Source organism: Marasmius oreades, chromosome 4, assembly GCF_018924745.1.
Source record: "Marasmius oreades isolate 03SP1 chromosome 4, whole genome shotgun sequence".
NCBI classification, from domain to species: domain Eukaryota; kingdom Fungi; phylum Basidiomycota; class Agaricomycetes; order Agaricales; family Marasmiaceae; genus Marasmius; species Marasmius oreades.
In genome coordinates, this window is record NC_057326.1 from 350,969 (window position 1) to 371,826 (window position 20,858).

The window sequence follows — 20,858 nt, forward strand, 5'->3', positions numbered from 1 at the left end:
GAAAAAGAATATATATGTAAGGACGAGTGATGCATCAAAGCAGAACTTGGGTCGTGGTTCGCTGGCCCCGAGTGACATGATTTATTTGAGACTATTTGTCCTTCATCCCAACGAGGAAGCAACGGCTTGATCTTGCGCCACTTCACTATCCTGGAGGAGACTGGATTCAGACATCTTAGAATAAGCTTTTTGGGGGTCTAAATGGTTTAAAATCTGGTCGGAGGAAATCTCCTCAAATTTATACCGGTCGTCTAGATCCTGTTCATCGCCTCAACGGTCGATCTTGGAAAACTTCATCCGTGGAAGCGTAAAAAAATCCTTTCAACGCAAATATAAGATTTCAAGGCGGTTGGAGAATCGAAGTGAATTTCTGACAATGACTGAATCGTGTCGGAATCGTGAAAGGCAGCCAGTTGGCATCTAATATCATTCGGACACCGTATGAAGGTTGGAACGACCGGAAGAATAATGTTCAAGGAACTCAGGAAATAGGGAACGTATCATTAACTATGTTTTAGATCCCGATGATGACCATCATCGATCGGCATGCGTTGAGAATTCGAGAAATAATGTGAGACTTAAACATAAACCTTTTTGGTCAACGTACCGTATATCGTATTTACGTCTAGGATGTCACTATTCTCTGAACAGTCGAATCTGGGTCAAAATTGGGGCGTTGCGAGAAGGAAAACGAATAATAATGCAACCCAAAGCTTATATTGAGAACGTTCGATGGCGGACTCCGCAGGAGACCATAAATCCCTCCTAAGCGATCGTAGTTACTACACTTCCACTCCTATGGAGCGAAAAGCAAGGGCGGAAAGTCAACCAAGGTAACGAACCTGGCATCCTCGATCTCCACAGCTACCAGACTCGCTGAGGACAAGGTGAAGGGGAATAATAGAACTAGACCCTGATTCATCGCACCAAGGCCTCTAGAAATGGCTCCCGAATATGTGCTCAGCCTGAGTCCAATGCGGAGCTCCCTGATCTGCTTAGTTTCAGAACTCCGCAGGGTTCCAAAAGGCGGAAAAAACGATAGGCTGTCCAAAGGGCCTTACTGCCCATGAGGAAAAGAAAATACACTCTTTCGCGACGCTTGCAGGGTTTTTCCTTAATTTCGTGAATACACGGTATTTGCGCTGTCGATCGACTAAGACGCCCTCGGGAAATGGGCGATACATAGATTAGAAGGTGGTTGAAATTCGCCTTCTGAATCCGAAGTGAGCCGACAATGAAAGAGCAAATGGAATACTGAATCGTACGGTGCTTGCCCCGCCTAAATGGCCATCGACGGGACACACCATCGAAAGTCCTGACCTGTAGAGTACCCAGCTGCTACATGGGAAGGTCGCATCATAACCGTTAGACCACTGATGCCATCTTTTACTTCCAGTAATAGTTCGGGTTTGAAGGCTACCAGTCTTTCATTGAAGAAGACAGAATACGGCTGACCCGGGCCATAAGGAATTTGATGGACCGCCAACGAATGCAAGATTCTGATCGCAGAAAGAAGTAAGAATTATTTGTAAATCATCTGAGTCGTCTGAAGTACAGGTTCAGGTATACTTGTCATATACATACAGCCATCTACCCCGGGCCAACGGCATACATAATACCACCCACTGCCACAATTTTGATTACAGTCGAGCATAGATATGATCCTCAAACATGCGGAGTCCTCGACAGATATGCATGATATATCTCATTCTCAAGGACAGGCATGTCCAGGATTCTTACCTGCAATTTCGTGCCCAACAGGCCGAACTGGGTACAACTGGACTCAGGATCAGTATATCGAAACACTTAATCGAGGAATTTCAAATTTGACATTAGTATTGTTGCGAAGCCGTAACGGTAAGTATACAAAACCTCGTGTCATTGACCTTCGGTAGACGACTGTAATTCATGTATCCAATTTGGGGGGACGGGGCTGGAGGTAAACCGGAATCAAGATGAGTAAATTGGTTACGCTCGTTAAGTACATGTCCATCGTCGTCGGTCTGAAGAGAAGTGGGTGATGAAGATTTTAGGGTATTACTATCGTCATACTCGCCGCCGAAGACGTTGTCATCCTTTGGAAATGATTTTACTGTTGAGGATTGTCAGCGGGCTGTGAAGGGGGACAAAAAGAGGAATATTCACAGCCCATAGTAGATGAGCGACTACCGCGACGTGTATACTAAGGAGATCTCTGATAAAGAATTGGTCTTCTCGTCCTTGGTATTCGTGCAACAGATTGGGGGAGCCGCACATATAAATTCGGAGTTTTCGATATTACGGTGGAGCTGGGAGTAGGCATCCTGATTGTTCACCGACACCCGTCAGCAATGTAATCGTTCACTGAAATTAGTCAGACGAGGCCTCTTCCGATGTTAGATTCGATTCCACTAGTATCGAGCTGATCGGAAGGGTCGTGGAAGCGCGTAATCTCTACCATGAATGCTCCTGAATGTGTGGAAGTCACTATGGAGTCGTCCTCTGGACGGTCCCATCGGCTTTGGAGAACAGAATGGTATTGGTTGTACCTCGTATTCTGAATCTCAGAGCCTGGAGCTCTCGTAAATGTTCCGTGGTTACAGGCATCACTTGAGAAAAGGTTGCCATGTTTTGTTTTACGATCAAGACTTAGAGGAGTACCAGACTGCGTTCTCCACGATAGCTCCCGTTTACCCGCAGGCAGAATCCATACTTGCAACGCCGAACAAGTTGTCCGGAAGATTGACAGCGGGAACGCATTCCACGGGAGGTTCAGTGATTGAGATAGCTTTCGCTGACTTTATTTGATATCGTAGATACGGTTTGAGAAACCCGTTGAACGGAATATTGAGGTGAGTTCGGTAAGTTTAACCTCAAAATTCTGGCTGCAATGAACCTAGTGGCCAGTGATCTGTATTGGAAAGATACAATTCCTTTGATGGTAAGAGATAGTCTCAGTTTACGAGCTTGAAGATAACGACACCACCCAAAAAAGCAGACTCGCCTGACGCCTGATTCAATCAAACTTCATTGACGGAAAGTGGCTGTATGTATTTGCTGTATCCACAGCTGTTGCGATCTAACACCATCGACTGATGATCGATGACGTGTCGGAGTCATCACGGAGCGGGATGGAAGGGGGGTTCGACGAGTCCCTCTCAGAGCTTCAATCAACTATAAGGTTAATTTGTTGCCACTGCCCGAGGAGGGGTCATCGCATTGAACACGTGGATGACTGTGGTTATGATTACTTACGATGTGGTAAAAGTTTGCACGAGATTTTGTAGGAATATTAGCCACGTTCCAAATAACCCTCCAAAACGACATGGATGGCTGGAGAGATGAACATGAAAGTTTGAATCAGATCACATGTCTGTCCAAGCGGTGGCCACATGGGAATATCTTTCCAAATCTAGCAAATGAAAACTATTTTCGTTATTCACATGCGCACATTTTGATGCAGGCTTTGTGACTCTCACTGCTACTCCCATGATCGCCAACGATACACAGCGGCCAACCCACTCACCAGGTAGTAGTGTCAGCCTCAGCTCGACTCTTCTCGATGATCAGGACGAAGATGTTCAGATTGCAGTTCGTGCCCTGGGTGACATGCGGAACGGGGGTGTATCGAAATCCTGTGTGTTCATCAGTTCTATCTATATCGGAATTCAGAACTAACGATATGTTTTTAATTATCATCTTTTTGCGGGATGCTCTGTCAATCTTGGAAGCTTTAGATGGTCCGTATACCCAGTCGGAAGCCTCAATGTCAAGCCCGAGGACAACGTCGTCGCTCTCGACCTCGAGTCTTCCTATAGACGAAGGTCCTGCAGAGACCTCTACAGAAAGCGATTTTGCTTCAAGGGTTGCTCATTTACCTCTCGTTCATGGTGCTTTGCGAATGTATGAGCAGGGAAAAGCCAGTTCCAGAGTCGTCAAGGTGCGTAATGTCAATACTTTCATGTGATTTCACCCTCAATTATCTGTTCTCAGTATGGCGCCGAAATTATGGAATCGAGCATGAAGACTATATCCAGGCCTGTAATCGACAGATTACCCTCTAATACCGTCGATGGTATTTTGGATAGAGTGAGTGGAAACCAACTACCCCCTGTTCTCGACAATCTGTCTCCGGTCATAGCTGAAGGCTAAGCGAGACCGTAAATCCGTTAGCTGTGTTTTTCAAGTCCGTACTTCAAAGTTTCGTTTAAATTCTCTCTTATTGCATGCCGTCCCCGTTTTTGATCCATCAGCGCATCTTGATATCATCCCACCCCGTTCTTTCACTGCACCTTTGAGTCCAGTTTCCTTACCCTTTTCCAAAATTTCTCTCCCAATACCTTTTCAATTTTCCCTGGTCGCCGTCAGCGGCCTCTGGTCTAATTCTGGCAAGATTGCGAAACCCTCCTCTCTTACCTGCCCCCCGACCACACGGATCCTTTGCAGCACAGCAATGATCCAAGCTACTGGGATCATTACTAAACCGGGAGCAGCTTCCAATTCTTGTTGGGTTTCGTTAGATCTTCGATCCGTCCTATACAATTCGCACTGTGTGTCGATTCGAATACACCTTTGCATCCTCTCTCTGCCCCTTGTTTTATGACAATGGAACGGAAAACGGACAACCTGTCCGTGACCTTTCGTCATCACCGGGAACAATTATACTGTTTCTGGCACCATCTGTTCCTATTCATTGCTTTTCCCCCCCTTCTCTCATAACTGATGCAGATGGAGCATCGCCGACTTAAAAGGGGGGTGCTCCAGCTGTTATATCTTGACCCTTTACCTGTTCTAGTCACTCGTGTTGAGCACTCTTCTTTACTAAGGACTGCGTCCTTTTACTTTTTAAATCTTCATCTATTCGCTTTTTCATTAGACTTCTCTAGCATTCTCTTTCTTCCCACCCTACCTTTCCGTCTTCTAGTTCCGCGCGTCAACACTGACCAGCATATTCTACATATCTCAATCCTCCTCAACATGTGTGCTTTACCCTTACTTCCTCCAATCTCCGCTCTGCTCGACTGCATTCCTCAGTTTAGACCCCAGCACTCACCAGTTTCTCCTCGCTCCCTCGAGACCCAACGCCATCATCATGAAGGGGCGGATAGTTACGACGGAGATGCGACGTCCAGCAATCGCCACGAAGAAAATTCTATACCTCGTCTTACCTACGATGGTGCGGCAGTGGGAAGCTGGCTTTATAGTACGTTTCATCCCTTCACTTCATTTACTTCTCTTTCCTTTTCTCGTTATTTGGGACGTACCCGTTGTTTCCACGGTCCTTAAACACATGCGGCCAACGACCTCGTCATGTGCCCCTTTAATGCATATCAACTTTCGTTGGGGTTAACTTCGTCTTTCTCCACCAAACTTTGGGGATCAAAAGTTTTACCCATATGTCCTTCCTTTGCCTGCCTGCTTCATTTCGACCAATGACGCTAATCCCATGATTAGAAACTCCTCCTTATAACCATCGACCACCAGATAATCTAAGGAGAAGGCGTTCGAGTTCTGCATTATCTATTGAAGAACATAGTACATCGTCACATTCCATTACGCCTACGATGACTATGTCTGATCTCCATGATGGAGATTATGGAGGTAGCTCAAGGGCCGGGACTTCTTCCTCGGTTTCTGGTCCTTTTTTTGCGTCCGGAACCCGGCGGGGGCGTTTCCGCTCCCCCAGTCAACCTGAGAGGAGTGCCCACTCGCCACCGCAGGAAAGGGAAACGCAGCTTACAACGACATCGAGACTGCAAGTTTTCCTGACACAAGCCAGTGGTCTCAGTGTGGCTTGGAGTGCGGAGAGCATGAAAAGATTGAGGTATTGCTTGACCTGGTTACACGTATGTGACGTTTTCCGAATCCACACACCTCGTCTAACCTTTTTTGTTTCATCTAGTGGGCCATAGATCATATAGATTCTCAAATCAACTTTTTGAGAGACTTTACCATCTCACTTCAGCAACAATATCTCGAAACCGTGGAGGAGGAGGAAGGTCACGGCATCAGCCCGACCACACCTACTCAAGCGACTACAAGGAGGCCCAGGCGTCGACCTCACACCCGGACACCCTCTACAGTTTCCATCTCCGAAGAACACCAACGCAAGCTGAACGATGCTCGAAAAGATGTCGTTCAGACTATTCGTCAGGTTGTCAGCGTCGTCAGCAAGTATGCTGGCGAGGCGGCCCTACCGGAACCTGCGAAGAGGCATGTCAAGGGCTTCATCTTGATGCTTCCAAGGAGATGGGCAGAAGCTGTACGATGCGGGGGAGGTGCATCAGCTAGTGGTGCATTGCCTCCTTCGTCTGGCAGTGGGCCTAGTGAGGCTGAGCGGGAGATCGTGAATGCCGCTGCATCCGGGAGAGCGGTCAGTGGTCGAAGGTATCATGGTAGTAGGTTGAGGGAGAGAGGGGTTTCCTCTACCGCGGCGTCACCAGCATCCTCGAGAGCTACTTCGCCTTCTGCCTCTCCTCGCATACCTCTTCGCGGAATGCATGAAGCCGGAGGTAGCGGTGCCAACGATGGCAGCAGAACCATGTCGGCCAGCTCGGCCATGGCTACGACTCAAAAAGTGTTGGTTCTTGCCATGGAGAGTCTGGATATGATGAAGAATGTAACAGGCGTAGTGAAGAAGAGTCTTGATGCGGCAGATCAGTGGGTCGAGACGATGCGGAGATACGGACTTCAAGGATCGCAAACGGATGGAGAGATACCGATGGATGATCGGCAACTGCCACCACCAGCTCAGGAAGGTTCCCAGTCATACTTTTCGAATGGTGAACACCCAAGATATCACGAATACCACGATGGAGATGCATTGTCGCCATTGAACCTCAGCAGAAGGGGGAGTGTAGAGAGCTTCCCTCTACCACCTCCTGATTCGCCGTATTCGACACATTCAACATTGACTGGTACGGGAAGTACTCCAGGTACACCCGGTTTCACTGCCTTGAAAGTACCCCACAGCAAACTTGATACTCTGAGCCCTGATGTTCCCGGAAGCATGGGACGGATGACTTTGATGGATGGTGATACAACGGTGAAGAGGGAAGATGAGAGCGAGAAGTTGATGAAGATGGACGTTGATGTTGATACTTAGATAAGGTGAGGTCTCTTGCGCACCATCTAGCAGATCTTCCGACGCCACCAACTGACATGATCTTTTTGCTTTTGATTTTAGGTGATCGATATCGATCGCCCGTATTTTCTTTTTCTGTATATCTGGGTCCTGGATTGTTTGTTTTTTTTTTGTTTTTACGACATCGCGTTACTGTTTATTATTCATGCTGGGAAACTTTACGCCACTCGATCCGATCTGTCCATGAATCCATCCTTGTTCCCGTATCGCCTGGTTTGCGATCCGTCACAAGCACGTACTGATATATAATGTACTGGATCTTTATTGCAACAATAGTTATTTGTATTCTACACCTTACACATACATGAGGGAATCAAGAAGATTGCGAAAACATAGCATAGAGTCAGAGGTTTGGAAATGAGGCTGGAAAAGAAGCACTAAACCGATGCCTACAAACATCCTTATGATGATCAATCAACAGATTCGTACACTGCAAGAAAGTCTTCCGTGGTCCGGAATGTCATTGAGGAGCTGTACCCTAGTTCTTCGATTCAGAACTGTTGTGAAGACACACATCACCACTTATGCGAATGCGAACGCGGATCATAGTTGATAGAAAAGAAGACAGAGATTTGTATTGTTGTGTGTGGAACCAAGTATATGAAATTCTAAAACAAACCAATATTATGGATTATGGACAGGAGAGAGCTTTTAGAATTGGAAATGGGTTTAGATATCCATCGCTCGAAAATGGGATGAGACTTGAGCCGTTGAAATAGAGACACCTTCTTCTTAATTCTAAGGAAAATTGAAGACTCCATCGCAAGGCATTTCGGCGAATTCCATATCCAACGCAACCCTTGGGTTGGCGAACTGTTTTTGGGAGCATAAAAGTCAGTTGATCAGGTATCATTGAAGGAGCAGCTGATACTGACGAAGGCGATCTGGGGTTGCGTATCGGCTCCGATGTAGCCTAATCCCTTGCCGACACCAGTGAGCGAGACGACACACGTGCATTTAGAGCAGGAGGTGGTTCCGTGGAATTGAGCAGCGTTGGCGGCAGCGGTAACCATTGATATTGCTGCACCATTGGCTGCGTTACCCTGATCGAGGCAGAGTGTCAGAACACCAGACTGAGGGACGGGATACGAAGACTTACAATCTAGACGTGCGAAGAGGGGGGGAAGGAATGGGAGTTCAGTGAGCGAATGTTGACAGTATAAGTTGGAAGACATCATACCCAGCTCGTTGCGCCGTTCGGGTCTTGTTCAGGGCCAACTGTATCTTGGATGACGAAAGCATCGGTAGGCTTGACAGGACCGGTACCACAGGCAGCTGCAGTCTGGCAGATCTTGTAAATTACGTTTCTACAGGTGTGAATCGTCAGTCGTTTTCACGTCTCCAGGATACGATTGGAAAGCTAACTGGATATGTCCCTCCGAGATATATGCACCGCCGGGTTCCCTACCCAGTTGGTTCCCGTCGGAGTTGGGGAAAGTCATCTGGTAGCAGCTTCCGTATTTCAATCCGTTTGTCGTCGTAGCATCTCCACAGGCGCGTTGAAGCCGGCAAACACCAACTGGTTGATTCGGGCAAGACGGGCAGTTGCCGTTGGTAGGGTTGGTGCACGTGCCGTCGGTGGCCAAGACTTGGCCTTTAGGACAGCACTTCCCGTTGGGAGCGATTCCCGCGTAGTTCTGGTCAACACCACAGCACTGGAATCGCGATTAAGAGATGAGACGTGGTGAAGGAGATTAAGGTTAAATGAGACGTACCACGCCGACACGACTCTGCTGGTTATAGATGACCAACTCTTGAGTTGGCCCGCAACAATGGTGGGCATTTGTTTCCTATCGGAGAAAATCGATTTTTAGTCACACTCAGATATCAGAAAATCGAGGGATACTCACGGCGTTCACATAGCCTCTGTCAGGGCCTCCGAGGCATTGAATGACGTCCATCTCGCAAACGAAGTTACCGGAACCAGCAGGATCTTCTACGGCGCGCCAGCCGGGGTCGCATCCATCTTCAGCTTGAACTGCGAAGAGCAGGAAAGGCAATAAAGCAGTGATGATGGAAAGATATTGCATTCTCGAATTGTCTTGCTGGTCGGAGAAGTTGCTGCTGTTCTAGATGAGAAACTAGAAGAGGGTGAGGACCAACGAGCGAGAGCCTTGAAGCATTTATACTACCTACCATTACTATGATAGGCAGCTAGCACGGCTCGTCAAAGATAATAACTGACATCCCGAAGGCTGGAGTGGTTCCCTTCGTACCAAGCGTCATTCAATGTGACAAAACCAGACAAACCGATCGAACCATACCTGAATTCAACGAGACTAGCTTCTGGAAGTCCTCCGTCTTACTGATTGACCTTGTGCCTTCGGTTCGCAGCTCGTCCAATTCCGTTAACGCACAGAGAATACATGATATTTATGTGTGGGGTGAACGACGACCTCCAGTTGCGCGTTGTTGAGGACGTCTTGTATGTAACCTTTGGCTGGAAAAATTCAAATAACATTTATCCTGGAGTCGTTAGTATTTCTGGCTTGAGAAACTTCAGGATGCCTCTCTGTACAATATGAAGCTCACCTGAGGGATTCAACGTTCAACGTTCAATGGGCAGAGCAGAAAGCATGATGGTGTTGAAATGATGGTTGTACGACTTTTCCCGAACTCCGAGTTCCGGTCCATCTGTCTTTGTCAGCAAGTCCGCAGTCCTTAAGTTGATCCCCCCCGGCCAACTTCCCCGCAGTAGTAACGTTTCTGTTCTCGCGCGTCGCTTGTTATCATTGCCAGACCACAAAATTTCTCAAAACACTATACCCGACCTCTCTGAGAGTTGCAATAATGGTGTTCTGTGACCCGTCCGCTATTCGATCCGCGATCTTTCAAAGTTATGCTAGGCTACTATGACCCTTCTATCATCAAAATTGACCACCCTCACCTTTTTCTTGGTTTTGCGCGTCGCCACAAATCGACTTAGTGAGGGGAAATGCGATTATTTTCTCCCGATAACATAGAGAAATTAAAGCTTCAAAAGTATTGGTACTCGGACGAGTCTCGAACTAAGTATGCTCAATATTTTGATGATTCGGTTTTAATTTGATTCGAAAACAGGTTCGAAGATTCAGTCTCGACCCCGAGAGGTATCTGGTCGTCGGCATGTGGTACTCGAACGGACGCACACTGGCAGGCGGGGACTATACGATAGAATTACTACAGAACATCGACATTATGGAATGCATCATAAAGGAAACTGCTAGCATTTACCGCCAGCGACATCAATGTCAACCAAAGCTGCTATCTGCGAATTATCGAACAGCCTTATGCGTTCCCAAGGGACGCCGTCAAACGCAGCCTCAAACCTCTCGTCGGAATTGTCGGCATCATCCACGAGATGTATCCAGATACATCTGATGAACTCGCCACCATGGGCCTTGAACCTGTGAAACAAAAAGATCATTGTCGAATTTCAAGAATAGGAAAATGCCGACATACGCAGCGGCATAGATCTCTGGGTCCTCTTCGGTGGAATCACCAATCGACAAGAAGCTCTTTTGGGGATACATTGCATTTACTCGAGCAATTTGTGTCAACTTGTACTCCAATTTCGCACTTGGATCCTCGCTGAACCATTCCATCAATAACCCGAGGTCGGTAAGGGTGAAATTACGGAGGAAAAGAGGACCTTGCGGGTACGTCGTGTCCACAAAGTCTCGGAGGAAAGGGTATAACTGGAAGGGAGATCCAGATATGTAAATGAACTGAGGTTGGTTCATCGAGATCGCCAAAGAATTGTAGAGCTCCGGCATTCCGGCTACTGGCGTTGGGTCGTCAAGAAGGGTTGACTCCACAAGCTTGAGCTTGTCTAGGACATTCGAAACCTTGATGGTGTCGTCAATGTCTGATATGCCATCATCAGCAAGAAATGTGCCTAGGAGTGGCAGCATAGACATACCAGATATAACGCCAAATCCGTCGGGAGGAGATGGAAATATTGTCGCACGGGGCGCGAAATCATTTCCTTCAACTGTTGCATTGAATTGTTTCCCATAACCGCAATGTCCAACTGAAACAATACCAGTGACCACGCCAAGATCCTTAAATCCGGTCTTTGGAAGCGTAGCTTTCTTCTCACATCCCTCAACTGTCATCTTCACCTCCCTTCCTGGTAAGCCCACAGTGGCAAGAAGCTTCATTCTGTCGATGACTCTATCAATCTGGCCCCCAACGTCAATCCCAAGCTCTGCAAGTGCATCGTTAATCACAGTGGTAAGAGGGTCCAGATCGAAGTGCTTCAGGAATACATATGATTGAACGTTAATAAGGGTATTCCCGGGATTTTCTGGATCTTGGAAAGCAGGAGAGTCGAAGAGGAGGACATCGTCAAAATCATTGATAGCCGAGAACAGTCCTTGTTCCGTTACAGGTACCGCATCGACGACAAAAGGGAGGGCCAGACACAAGATCGCGATGTAGAACTTCATAATGTTATGTAGACCAGGTGCTGTGACGAGGGTCGTCGTTTGGGCGTGAGGAACCAAGGACCAGAGAACGGCACTCTAAATGAAGGACAACAACGACTCAGACAGGAAGGATATCTGCGAGTGCCGCCAATGGGGTTTGCAGAGTCCGCTCAAAACGGGAGAATACTCTGTGTGCCCAGGGTCTCTTATATAGTGCTCAAATTGACATTTCACATCATGTTGGCAGAATTTAGAGTTTCCAGGATCAGGATCAGGCAAGGTGGTACATAACACGAGGCCCGGAGACTCACGACACCGTTGACACCTGGAACGACGATAGGCACACCCGAAGAAACGACAGAAAGCATACTGAAACGCACTACAAAACATGATCATGATGCTGGAGAAAGTCAATCCGGTTGCTGGTTCAATGAGTTGAATATTCAAGAGTAACCTGTCACGGATGCCAGGTGCTTGCAAATACACTTCAGTAGTACAATCAGGGCTAGAGATCTCAATCTAGGATCGACAACAAAGGAATAAATAGGATTATATTTAGCGCGGGACAGAGACAGACCAGGGAAATCATCAGACTCAGCGGATGAAACGCCGGAAACTCCGATGATGCTTTACATAGGTGGCAGCTCCCGTCAACTGAGGCCTAGTACTTACGTTCCAACTTCTTCCGCTACATTTAACTACCCATCACCACCGTGACAGAACCATGATCTTCTTCGGCATGATTGTCGCTCATGGCCTTGTTCCCCTTTTCTCCGTCACAGAGGAACACAAGAACAGAACTTTGATGGATTGAATGAGACTGTCCTATAATTTCCGGAGATTGGGTTGGGGCGATATCGTCCAGGGAACAGTAGCTAAGTACGTCTATCAGAAGGTATAACCTATAGAAGAGTCCCCAGCACGGCTGATGAGTCCTATTAGGACAAGCAGCGAAGTACGTCCCGTCAAGAAAAACAAGTAAACACGTGGTTGAAACTGAATAGACTGAAAATTCGGGGTATCGATGAGGGAAAGAAGAAGTGCGACAAGCGCAACAACACTAGTGCGGCGCGCTTCCCCTCACCACCTGCGTGGTTGTTATAATCGACACGAACGAGTACGACAATCGACGTACGAGGGAACTCCTCGTACGTCGATTGTCGTACTCGTCTTCCGTACCGACTCAACACCGCAAAATGGGATAAATAACAGAAATAGGCATAGGGTGGCACAAGAAAAACGTGATTGCGAAAACCATCGGACGGAGGTGCCTGTATATACAACCGTGTTATTGCAAAAGAAAACAGGATCAGGAGAGTAACCCACGTCTAACGTTCCGACATCACGGTTAAGAGCTAGAGGCGAGAGGGTCCGGAACAAGCGGATGGTGGAATTTTATTTTCTCATTTCCTGGGTGAAAGGCGAGTAGAAGGGAAAAGAAAAGAAAGAGGCGGCAGTGGCAACAGTCATGAGGACAGGATTCGCGAGCCCGAACGAACTGGACACATAATTGGATATAGGGATGCCTTGGAAGACATCAAGCCAGAAGGCCGGCGCGAACCCTGTTCTCTTTCACTAATTGGATATGAGCCTGAAAGAAATCGCATCAGTCACTCGACCCGTGCCGCCGGGGGACAGTTTCTCTACCTCAATATCCAACTTGAGCCTCGTTATGCGGCTATGAATCGACTGAGTGGCGCAGATCATACAGCAGTGAAAGAGAAGCCAGGAATGGATCGGCAATGGTCTCGCGATTTCCGCGAGTCGTTGACTTTTGACTCTTTCGACCTCCAGGAGGAGACTGCAACAAGTCTGAATCAATAGGTTTTCTTAATTTGACTGTTGAATATTTACCCTTCCAACATCTCCCTGTATTCTACTGCAGATTCCTGCAGATAGTTCTGATGCAAGCGATTGTTATCACTGATCAGAACGTCGGTGGATCTAAGTTGATCTTCCAACTCGTCGACGGTAGTGAATGGGTAGTAATACCATCTAACGGTTGCCCAACCGGTCCCGGCGATCGTTAATAACAACCCGAGTCTCGTCAAGACTGGGTGACCGTAGAGTGCCATATCTGGAATCATGCTCGACTGCGCACATTCCGTGACGGCATCTGAGATTAAACCGGTTGGCGCCATTGCTGTCGGGAGTTGCTGCACAATTCAATGATCTAACTATCAATATTGAGGAGGTATGAATGACTCACTTGGTGGGGAAAGGACGTTTTGTCGATGCCAGGCTCGCTGATGATGGGGGATTGGGCAGGAAACAATGCTGTGGTGGGTGGAGAATTTAAAGGCGTGCCGTTCTCTCCCCACCTCTTTACCACCTTTTCGTCTCAGTCACATCTTCCCGAAAAATCCGAGTACTTCCATCCGCCATGAGGCAGTGGCGTATTGGGGGCTTTCTTTTCACTGTATTGAGATTCTCAGGGAGGGTTAAAGCTGTAAAAGAAGGCGGAGAGAAGCACAGAAACAATAGTAAAAGCAAGCTACGTACTCTGACTCAAATTTCCGAATAAGGGAGCGAGAAGCCGTAATATACAGCTTTGATCCCCTCCTGGTCGTGGGAACAACTGACCATGGGAACCAATCGACCAAACTGGGTCTACTTCATTGCTTACCACCACACCAGACTCTTGATCCCTCTCATTTTGCATCTTTGAACGGATTGGAAGGCTACATGTAAGGATTATCTCTTGGTTTTGTTCTTCGCTCACCATTTCTCCGACATTATTAATTAGGCCACGTTGGGGTGTGAGCCACTATCAGCTCAAATCCACCGCGGTGGGTTCTACAAAAACGACAGTCTGGTACAACCTCATAATTAAAAGCATTTTGGTAAATGGGAATGAACTAGGCGTCGGTGTGCTGACTACACTCACAGAATCTGCGGTACAATGTGATTATTACACTTTTTGTTGGACGTCAAACAAGCTTCGTCAAACTTCCACAGGCTCGGATGCTTTACGTTCCAGGAGATCTGAAAGTTCGATACCATCTTGGGTGTTCAAACTCCTTCATTGCCTTGCAGAAGGTACGAATTGTGACTGCAGGCTTCTTTTTGCGCACCTTTTCTGACATCATATCAGACTATCAGGCGGTAATGAGATGAAGAGCAATGAATACCGTGTCCTGGAGCCTCCATACTTCTCTTTGCGGCTTGCCTGTTCGCAATTGACTTTTGTTGTGACTGCTTGGGAAGGGGCAGCATACGTTGGATATGAAGAGATCTCTACCGGCCGAACCGCTAATCCTGTCCATTACACCACCTCAAGTATGCTCTTGATGGATGACCAGACCATAGTGCAAGTATAGTGGGGTTTCGACAGCTTTTTTACGAAAAAACCTTCCCGAAACATCTATCTCTGTGCAAGAACCTGACCAGAAACTTGACAGACCACCCTCCCTCAATACGACCCTGGTATCCAATTCGCCTACCATCGAGTCAGAATATACGTATAGGAATCCCGCCACCACATTTGCCGCACTACGCAGAGCTTTCCGATTCAACTCATGCAAGGCGTACATTCATCTAAAGGTTCTACACCATACCATCCTTTTCCAGGTTATTCGGGATCTTTTGGAGACGGGAAAGGAGCTCATTCGCTAGACGTTGCCCGTTACTGGCTCAGGAATACTCTCCATGACGCACCGACCCTTATTGCGGTACCGGTTCCTGCGGTTCCTTCATTCCTACAAGACACTCCCTCCATACCGGTGCGCGACTCTGACATTCCAAGTCCTTGGTGACGAAACTCCACCACGGAGAGTCTGTGGTCGACAGCTCCATGTCATGCAACCGCCTTGTGCCGTGCTTCTCCCCCCCGTCCTTTCGATCCCGCCTCGTGAATTCCAATTTCTATATCGCGCCTCTTGCCCTCAACCCTGCTCACCCTCTCCACATCTGCGGCCTCCCTGGCTTTGACCATGCGGTTTCCTGCCACTGAAGCCGTAAATGAATCTGTACAGTCACCGTCGGATGGTTGAAGATTGTTTCGGGGTTGACTGGACTAGGGCACGTGCTCGCCAGCGCGGAAAGTATGATACTTTCTGAATTGGTGTTCGCATTGACCCACGATGAAAACCCAACCTACTCTCGTTTCGCTACTAAGTACCCCTCAAGCTTCTACGGGTCTCGGTGTCGACATTTAGTCGTTTGGATGTCATCCTTCATCATCTCACCAAACTGGACGGGATTGCTCTACCTTCCGCATCCATTTCGCAGATCTTCAATCTTGCAGCCCCGGAGAGAAAAGCTTTGATATTTGCCAGAGATGGTACAATGGATACGCGGGTCAAAAAATCAGGGTTTCGGACAACAGCTGAACTGTCGTCCGCCGGCACCGATGGTACTACTCTTCTTTTCCATCACCAACGTGTTAGGCGGAATGTCGGTCTACCTCAAAATTGGCCACAAGGTGCCCCTTCCAAACGAAGGGAAACATATGCTTTGCGGCCGCTTTAGAATACGGGATAAGTCATCGTGCGGGCTTTTTCTCATCCTACGGATACGCTGTTGGTCAGGGTTCTTGTCAATCTCTTTCTACTGAGGCTGAAGCACCTCAACCACCCCGGCGATACTCGCGTACTGGCCTGGATGTATTTCGTTCGTACCCTACCGATTCAGATTCTATATCTCGGATGCCATCCTTTTATGAATCGATGACTCAAGTGACGAAAAAAGGCTTCAGTTGTGTCCTTACCGATATCTGTACCTTCCTCTGTCACAAGCGACATTTAGCGTTCGCGGCGTCTGTCCGGTTCTGATACACGTTTGTTTGTCTTTCAGATAACCGCTAGTGCTTTGCCGTTGTTCGTTTTTTGCTGCTTTTATTGGTTTTAAGGATGTTATGGCTATGCTTGTATGTACTTCACGAATGTTAAAAGAAGTCTCAGTGCTGTCGAAACATGTAGTTACTACGTTCAATGCGTGTACGAGTAACGAGGCGAATAATATTTTGATTTGACACGCGGCGGTACAAATCATCTTCACTCACCACCACCATCACCAACTGGCCAAAATCTCGATTTGTTCGACTACTTTCGACGTATCATTTTGGTAGCGATTGCCCAGCAATATGGGGTGATTGTCCCTTACACATTCTCGGAATTCAGGAGTCGGGTTGAAGGTATGGAGTTGCTCACGTCTACTGCGCGCCGTGCTTTATTCATGTGTGATAATCCTCGTAGCATTCAAAAGAGCAATTTTTCAAGTTTTTGCATTCATCTTGTTTTGTCGAAATCAGTTCGGTGGACTTCTATAAGTTGGGCTCTCGATGGTATGTCATGATATTTTTACCTCCAACAAGCGACACTGAAAAAGATGCCCTGATTGTTGCAGAAATCCTTAAGCCCGTTTTCGACCTCTCACATTGCTCATAACGCGTCACCATCATTCGAATCTTCTTTCATTTTCACCCAAGAGATGCACCACAATCAACCTCTGTCATGCGAAAGGTGGCAAACACGAGTAGATGTCGATCCTCGCCTGTTGAGAACGGAATATATCCTTTCCAATGAACAGAAACTCCAGGAAGCGGGAAAAGGTTTTCTTACCAGTTCTACAATGATTATAGTGAATTTTTTCTAATTTTTTTTACAATAACTCTTGTAACTTATATTAAAATTAAGCTGATTTTATACTATAGAAATTTCAGGATAATACCTAGAATAATCAAAGTATACCACACATGGTTTATGTTAAAGTTATATAAAATTTACAGTAAGCCTTATTCAAAATTTATGCTAAAATATAAAGCAGATCAGATATAACATAAGTAAAGAGAAAATCCTAGCTTATTTATAGAATACTTATGCTAATATCTTCTCTCAGTATAATATTACTTTGAAAATAAAATAACTCATATGCATTATGCTATAGCTAATTAGACAAGATATAAAATAAGTTCAACATACTGTATTTGGATTATAGTAGTATTATGCTAAAGTATAAAAGTCTATTCAGACCACTCATTATGTTGTTAAAGAGTAAATCTAGTATAAATTCAATGTAAGTTCTATATGTTTTATTCTATTATCATGGTTAGAATAACTTGATAGTGTAATCAAAGATTATACACCATGCATATTATAGAAGAGTTATGCTAAGAGTTACTCAAGATGAGCATAAGCAAGCTATATAATGATATACAAGTAGTATAGAGATATGTATGTTTATATGTAAATAATATGTAAGTAATATGTGTATATATACATCATATGCAAGTCATATGTAAATACATACATCATTTGCAAGTAATATGTGGATATACAAGTCATATGCAAGTCATATGTCGATAAGTACGTCATATGCAAGTCATATCCGAACACGTACATCATATGCAAGTCATATGCGGATATGTATGTCAGATGTACGTCATATGCAAGTCTGTACATATGCACATATGACTTGCATATGATGTGCATATGATGTACGTATTCACATATGACTTGCATATAACATACATATGATGTACTTATCGACATATGACTTGCATATGACTTGTATATCCACATATTACTTGCAAATGATGTATGTATTTACATATGACTTGCATATGACGTACTTATCGACATATGACTTGCATATGACTTGTATATCCACATATTACTTGCAAATGATGTATGTATTTACATATGACTTGCATATGATGTATATATACACATATTACTTACATATTATTTACATATAAACATACATATCTCTATACTACTTGTATATCATTATATAGCTTGCTTATGCTCATCTTGAGTAACTCTTAGCATAACTCTTCTATAATATGCATGGTGTATAATCTTTGATTACACTATCAAGTTATTCTAACCATGATAATAGAATAAAACATATAGAACTTACATTGAATTTATACTAGATTTACTCTTTAACAACATAATGAGTGGTCTGAATAGACTTTTATACTTTAGCATAATACTACTATAATCCAAATACAGTATGTTGAACTTATTTTATATCTTGTCTAATTAGCTATAGCATAATGCATATGAGTTATTTTATTTTCAAAGTAATATTATACTGAGAGAAGATATTAGCATAAGTATTCTATAAATAAGCTAGGATTTTCTCTTTACTTATGTTATATCTGATCTGCTTTATATTTTAGCATAAATTTTGAATAAGGCTTACTGTAAATTTTATATAACTTTAACATAAACCATGTGTGGTATACTTTGATTATTCTAGGTATTATCCTGAAATTTCTATAGTATAAAATCAGCTTAATTTTAATATAAGTTACAAGAGTTATTGTAAAAAAAATTAGAAAAAATTCACTATAATCATTAACATAATACACATGTTTTACACTACATTGCACCCAGTGATAGTCCATCGTTAAGACAACTCCCTTTGGGATGCCAAGGTCACCCAGACCCTGATCTCCATCCCAAAAGAGCCTCTTCCAACGATATTACGAGCCACTCCTCATCTAACTCATCTTGAGTGCCGAATGTGGATGCACGTGACTGCAACATGACGCGTAGGGTACCGGCGGAGATCTGGGGGATGATCTTCTCCACACTATGCTCGTCGTTCCACGAGTATTCATTCGGCATCAATTATCCCTCTACCTCTCCGCTCCTCAGGCTCCCTGCTGTACTTGAAAGTCAGCAGGTTGGAATTCTGAATTGTATTTTAGGGCTGAACGGAATCTAATCCTAACTTCTAAGGGATCATTCGGGGTATGAGGGAGACAGATGATATTGACATAGGATACCTGCCACCATCCTCCCCCAAGTTTGCTCCCATTGGAGGACGATCGCCAAGGGATTGCCCAAGCTCTGGTCATCCATCGACATTAATCTCTCTCATTCGCCATATAACATTGCTATCCCTCTCAAGGTGTATTTTGCAAATTTGAAGGATTATCCTTTAAAGCTACGAATTCAAGGTGCAGTATGTGGTTCCATTCCGCCATGTGCTCTTGATGTGTTGAAAGTGTTGTCCAGACACATTCACAGAACTCGAAAGCTTATCATGGCGATGGATCATCGCAGTGCCATCGACAATCTACCCCCCCTTCAACGCCTTGCCTTCCCCAATCTCGAATCGTATTGCGAAGAACGGAGACTGCCCCATGTCTCTTCTTGGCCCTGGCTCTGGCAAGCTATTCAGGAGGCACCAAGGCTCATCATAGTTTCAGCTTTCCATCACCAACCTAATCGCATTCTACCATTTTTTCAGCTGAAAACTTGGGAAGTCCTAGATTTCAGGGGCCTCGTGGCTTGAATGACTTTCTCGATAACGCACGGAGCTGCAAATGTCTCACTTCTCTTACTTTGCATATATCGAGCGATTTTGATGGTTCCCCTGTGGCTGCTCGAGAAGTCAAGTTGCCCTCCCTTCGTAATTTATCAGTCTCAGTTGACTACGACGAGCCCGATTGGTTTTCCATTATCCTTCAATCCCTCAATATGCCTACTCTCAAATCCAATCCCTCAATATGCCTACTCTGAAATCGAGTTCTATTCAATATGGGATTGGGTCATCGCCTTCAACCAGCTTGCTCGCCATGGTTCGGAGATGCTCAGCTATGCTCAAACAAATAACGCTTACCGACCTGGCAGACTGGGAACTTGCAATTTCCTCACGAGACTTTCTGTCAAACCTTTTCAGAACAGCTTCCGTATTTGACCCATTTTGGGTTGCATCTTGGAGTGCCACCTCTTTAGTGATGTTATACGGTTCCGGTTTGAGCCAGTTCTGTACGGTCGAACCGGTTTCAACATTGGGTTCTGAACCGTGAAGAACTGGAACCGGAACTGGAGTCTTGAGGATTTTGGAACCACGGTTAGACCAGTTTGAACCAGTTCTGGGCCGGTTCCAGTTGCCGTGGGTTTGAAAGGCCAGCGGCATGATGCCGAGCTGTACAATCCATTGAATACTCCCCAAATACTCCCGATATCAACTTACAGCGACATCCAAAATTGTAGCACAATTATGATTTTGTGTAGCTCCCTGCCCTTGTTTGTAGTAAATAAAAAGTATTCCAAAATTGGCAAACCATCCCGATGCCTGAAGTTTGATCCAGCCAATCGGCGTAGGAGCTCTGCTTCCCCGCCCTTGTCCCCTCAGCAACGTGATACCCACAAAGCACCAACTTACCTCATGGTTACCAAATTTGGAGGTTCATGTCGTATGTCTGTGGAGGCTTATGCCCGATTTGGCATAAGCCACCCCTAACACCGGCAAACAATGACAATGCGCTTTGTGAACTTAAAATCTATACCTTGCCAATGCCTTTCAAGTTTCCCTTAACAGTTCCACAGTGGATGAAATACAGGAGCTGGTCACTGAAAACAAAT

At 45.6% G+C, this 20,858-nt stretch overlaps 4 protein-coding genes across 6 annotated transcripts; 2 read left to right on the plus strand and 2 right to left on the minus strand.

The window, feature by feature from the left end:
* Window positions 1–3,446: 3,446 nt before the first annotated feature.
* E1B28_006937 (uncharacterized protein) lies at window positions 3,447–7,453 on the plus strand. 3 transcript variants are annotated; one of them, XM_043151643.1, is made up of 7 exons: window positions 3,447–3,616; window positions 3,717–3,919; window positions 3,973–4,068; window positions 5,014–5,182; window positions 5,434–5,825; window positions 5,882–7,089; window positions 7,166–7,453. In XM_043151643.1, exons 1-6 carry the CDS (start codon window positions 3,469–3,471, stop codon window positions 7,082–7,084), a joined length of 2,211 nt encoding a protein of 736 aa, XP_043009723.1. In that variant the 5' UTR covers window positions 3,447–3,468; the 3' UTR covers window positions 7,085–7,089; window positions 7,166–7,453. The 3 variants fall into 3 exon arrangements, with proteins under 3 accessions (XP_043009723.1, XP_043009724.1, XP_043009722.1); XM_043151644.1 differs by having other exon boundaries at window positions 3,447–3,919; window positions 5,019–5,182; window positions 7,166–7,414; XM_043151642.1 differs by having other exon boundaries at window positions 3,447–3,919; window positions 3,973–5,182.
* Window positions 7,454–7,861: 408 nt separating this feature from the next.
* Window positions 7,862–9,153, minus strand: E1B28_006938 (uncharacterized protein; the record flags this gene model as incomplete). Its single annotated transcript, XM_043151645.1, has 7 exons — window positions 7,862–7,936; window positions 7,999–8,166; window positions 8,223–8,225; window positions 8,304–8,430; window positions 8,489–8,778; window positions 8,839–8,913; window positions 8,974–9,153. The coding sequence occupies 7 exons, from the start codon at window positions 9,151–9,153 to the stop codon at window positions 7,862–7,864; spliced, it is 918 nt and encodes a 305-aa protein (XP_043009725.1).
* Window positions 9,154–10,325: 1,172 nt separating this feature from the next.
* E1B28_006939 (uncharacterized protein) lies at window positions 10,326–11,553 on the minus strand (the record flags this gene model as incomplete). The annotated part of the gene is made up of 3 exons (XM_043151646.1): window positions 10,326–10,509; window positions 10,565–10,970; window positions 11,025–11,553. 3 exons carry the CDS (start codon window positions 11,551–11,553, stop codon window positions 10,326–10,328), a joined length of 1,119 nt encoding a protein of 372 aa, XP_043009726.1.
* Window positions 11,554–13,806: 2,253 nt separating this feature from the next.
* E1B28_006940 (uncharacterized protein) lies at window positions 13,807–17,265 on the plus strand (the record flags this gene model as incomplete). The annotated part of the gene is made up of 6 exons (XM_043151647.1): window positions 13,807–13,814; window positions 14,058–14,219; window positions 14,279–14,571; window positions 14,627–16,666; window positions 16,728–16,816; window positions 16,879–17,265. The coding sequence occupies 4 exons, from the start codon at window positions 13,807–13,809 to the stop codon at window positions 14,647–14,649; spliced, it is 486 nt and encodes a 161-aa protein (XP_043009727.1). The 3' UTR covers window positions 14,650–16,666; window positions 16,728–16,816; window positions 16,879–17,265.
* Between the last annotated feature and the right edge of the window lie 3,593 nt (window positions 17,266–20,858).

Coding starts and splice junctions, on each gene's coding strand:
- E1B28_006937 (XM_043151643.1), top strand. CDS start 3,469: ATGATCGCCAACGATACACAGCGGCCAACCCACTCACCAGGTAGTAGT. Junction 5,183..5,433: donor AGTGGGAAGCTGGCTTTATA/GTACGTTTCATC, acceptor TCCCATGATTAG/AAACTCCTCCTTATAACCAT. Junction 5,826..5,881: donor ATTGCTTGACCTGGTTACAC/GTATGTGACGTT, acceptor TGTTTCATCTAG/TGGGCCATAGATCATATAGA.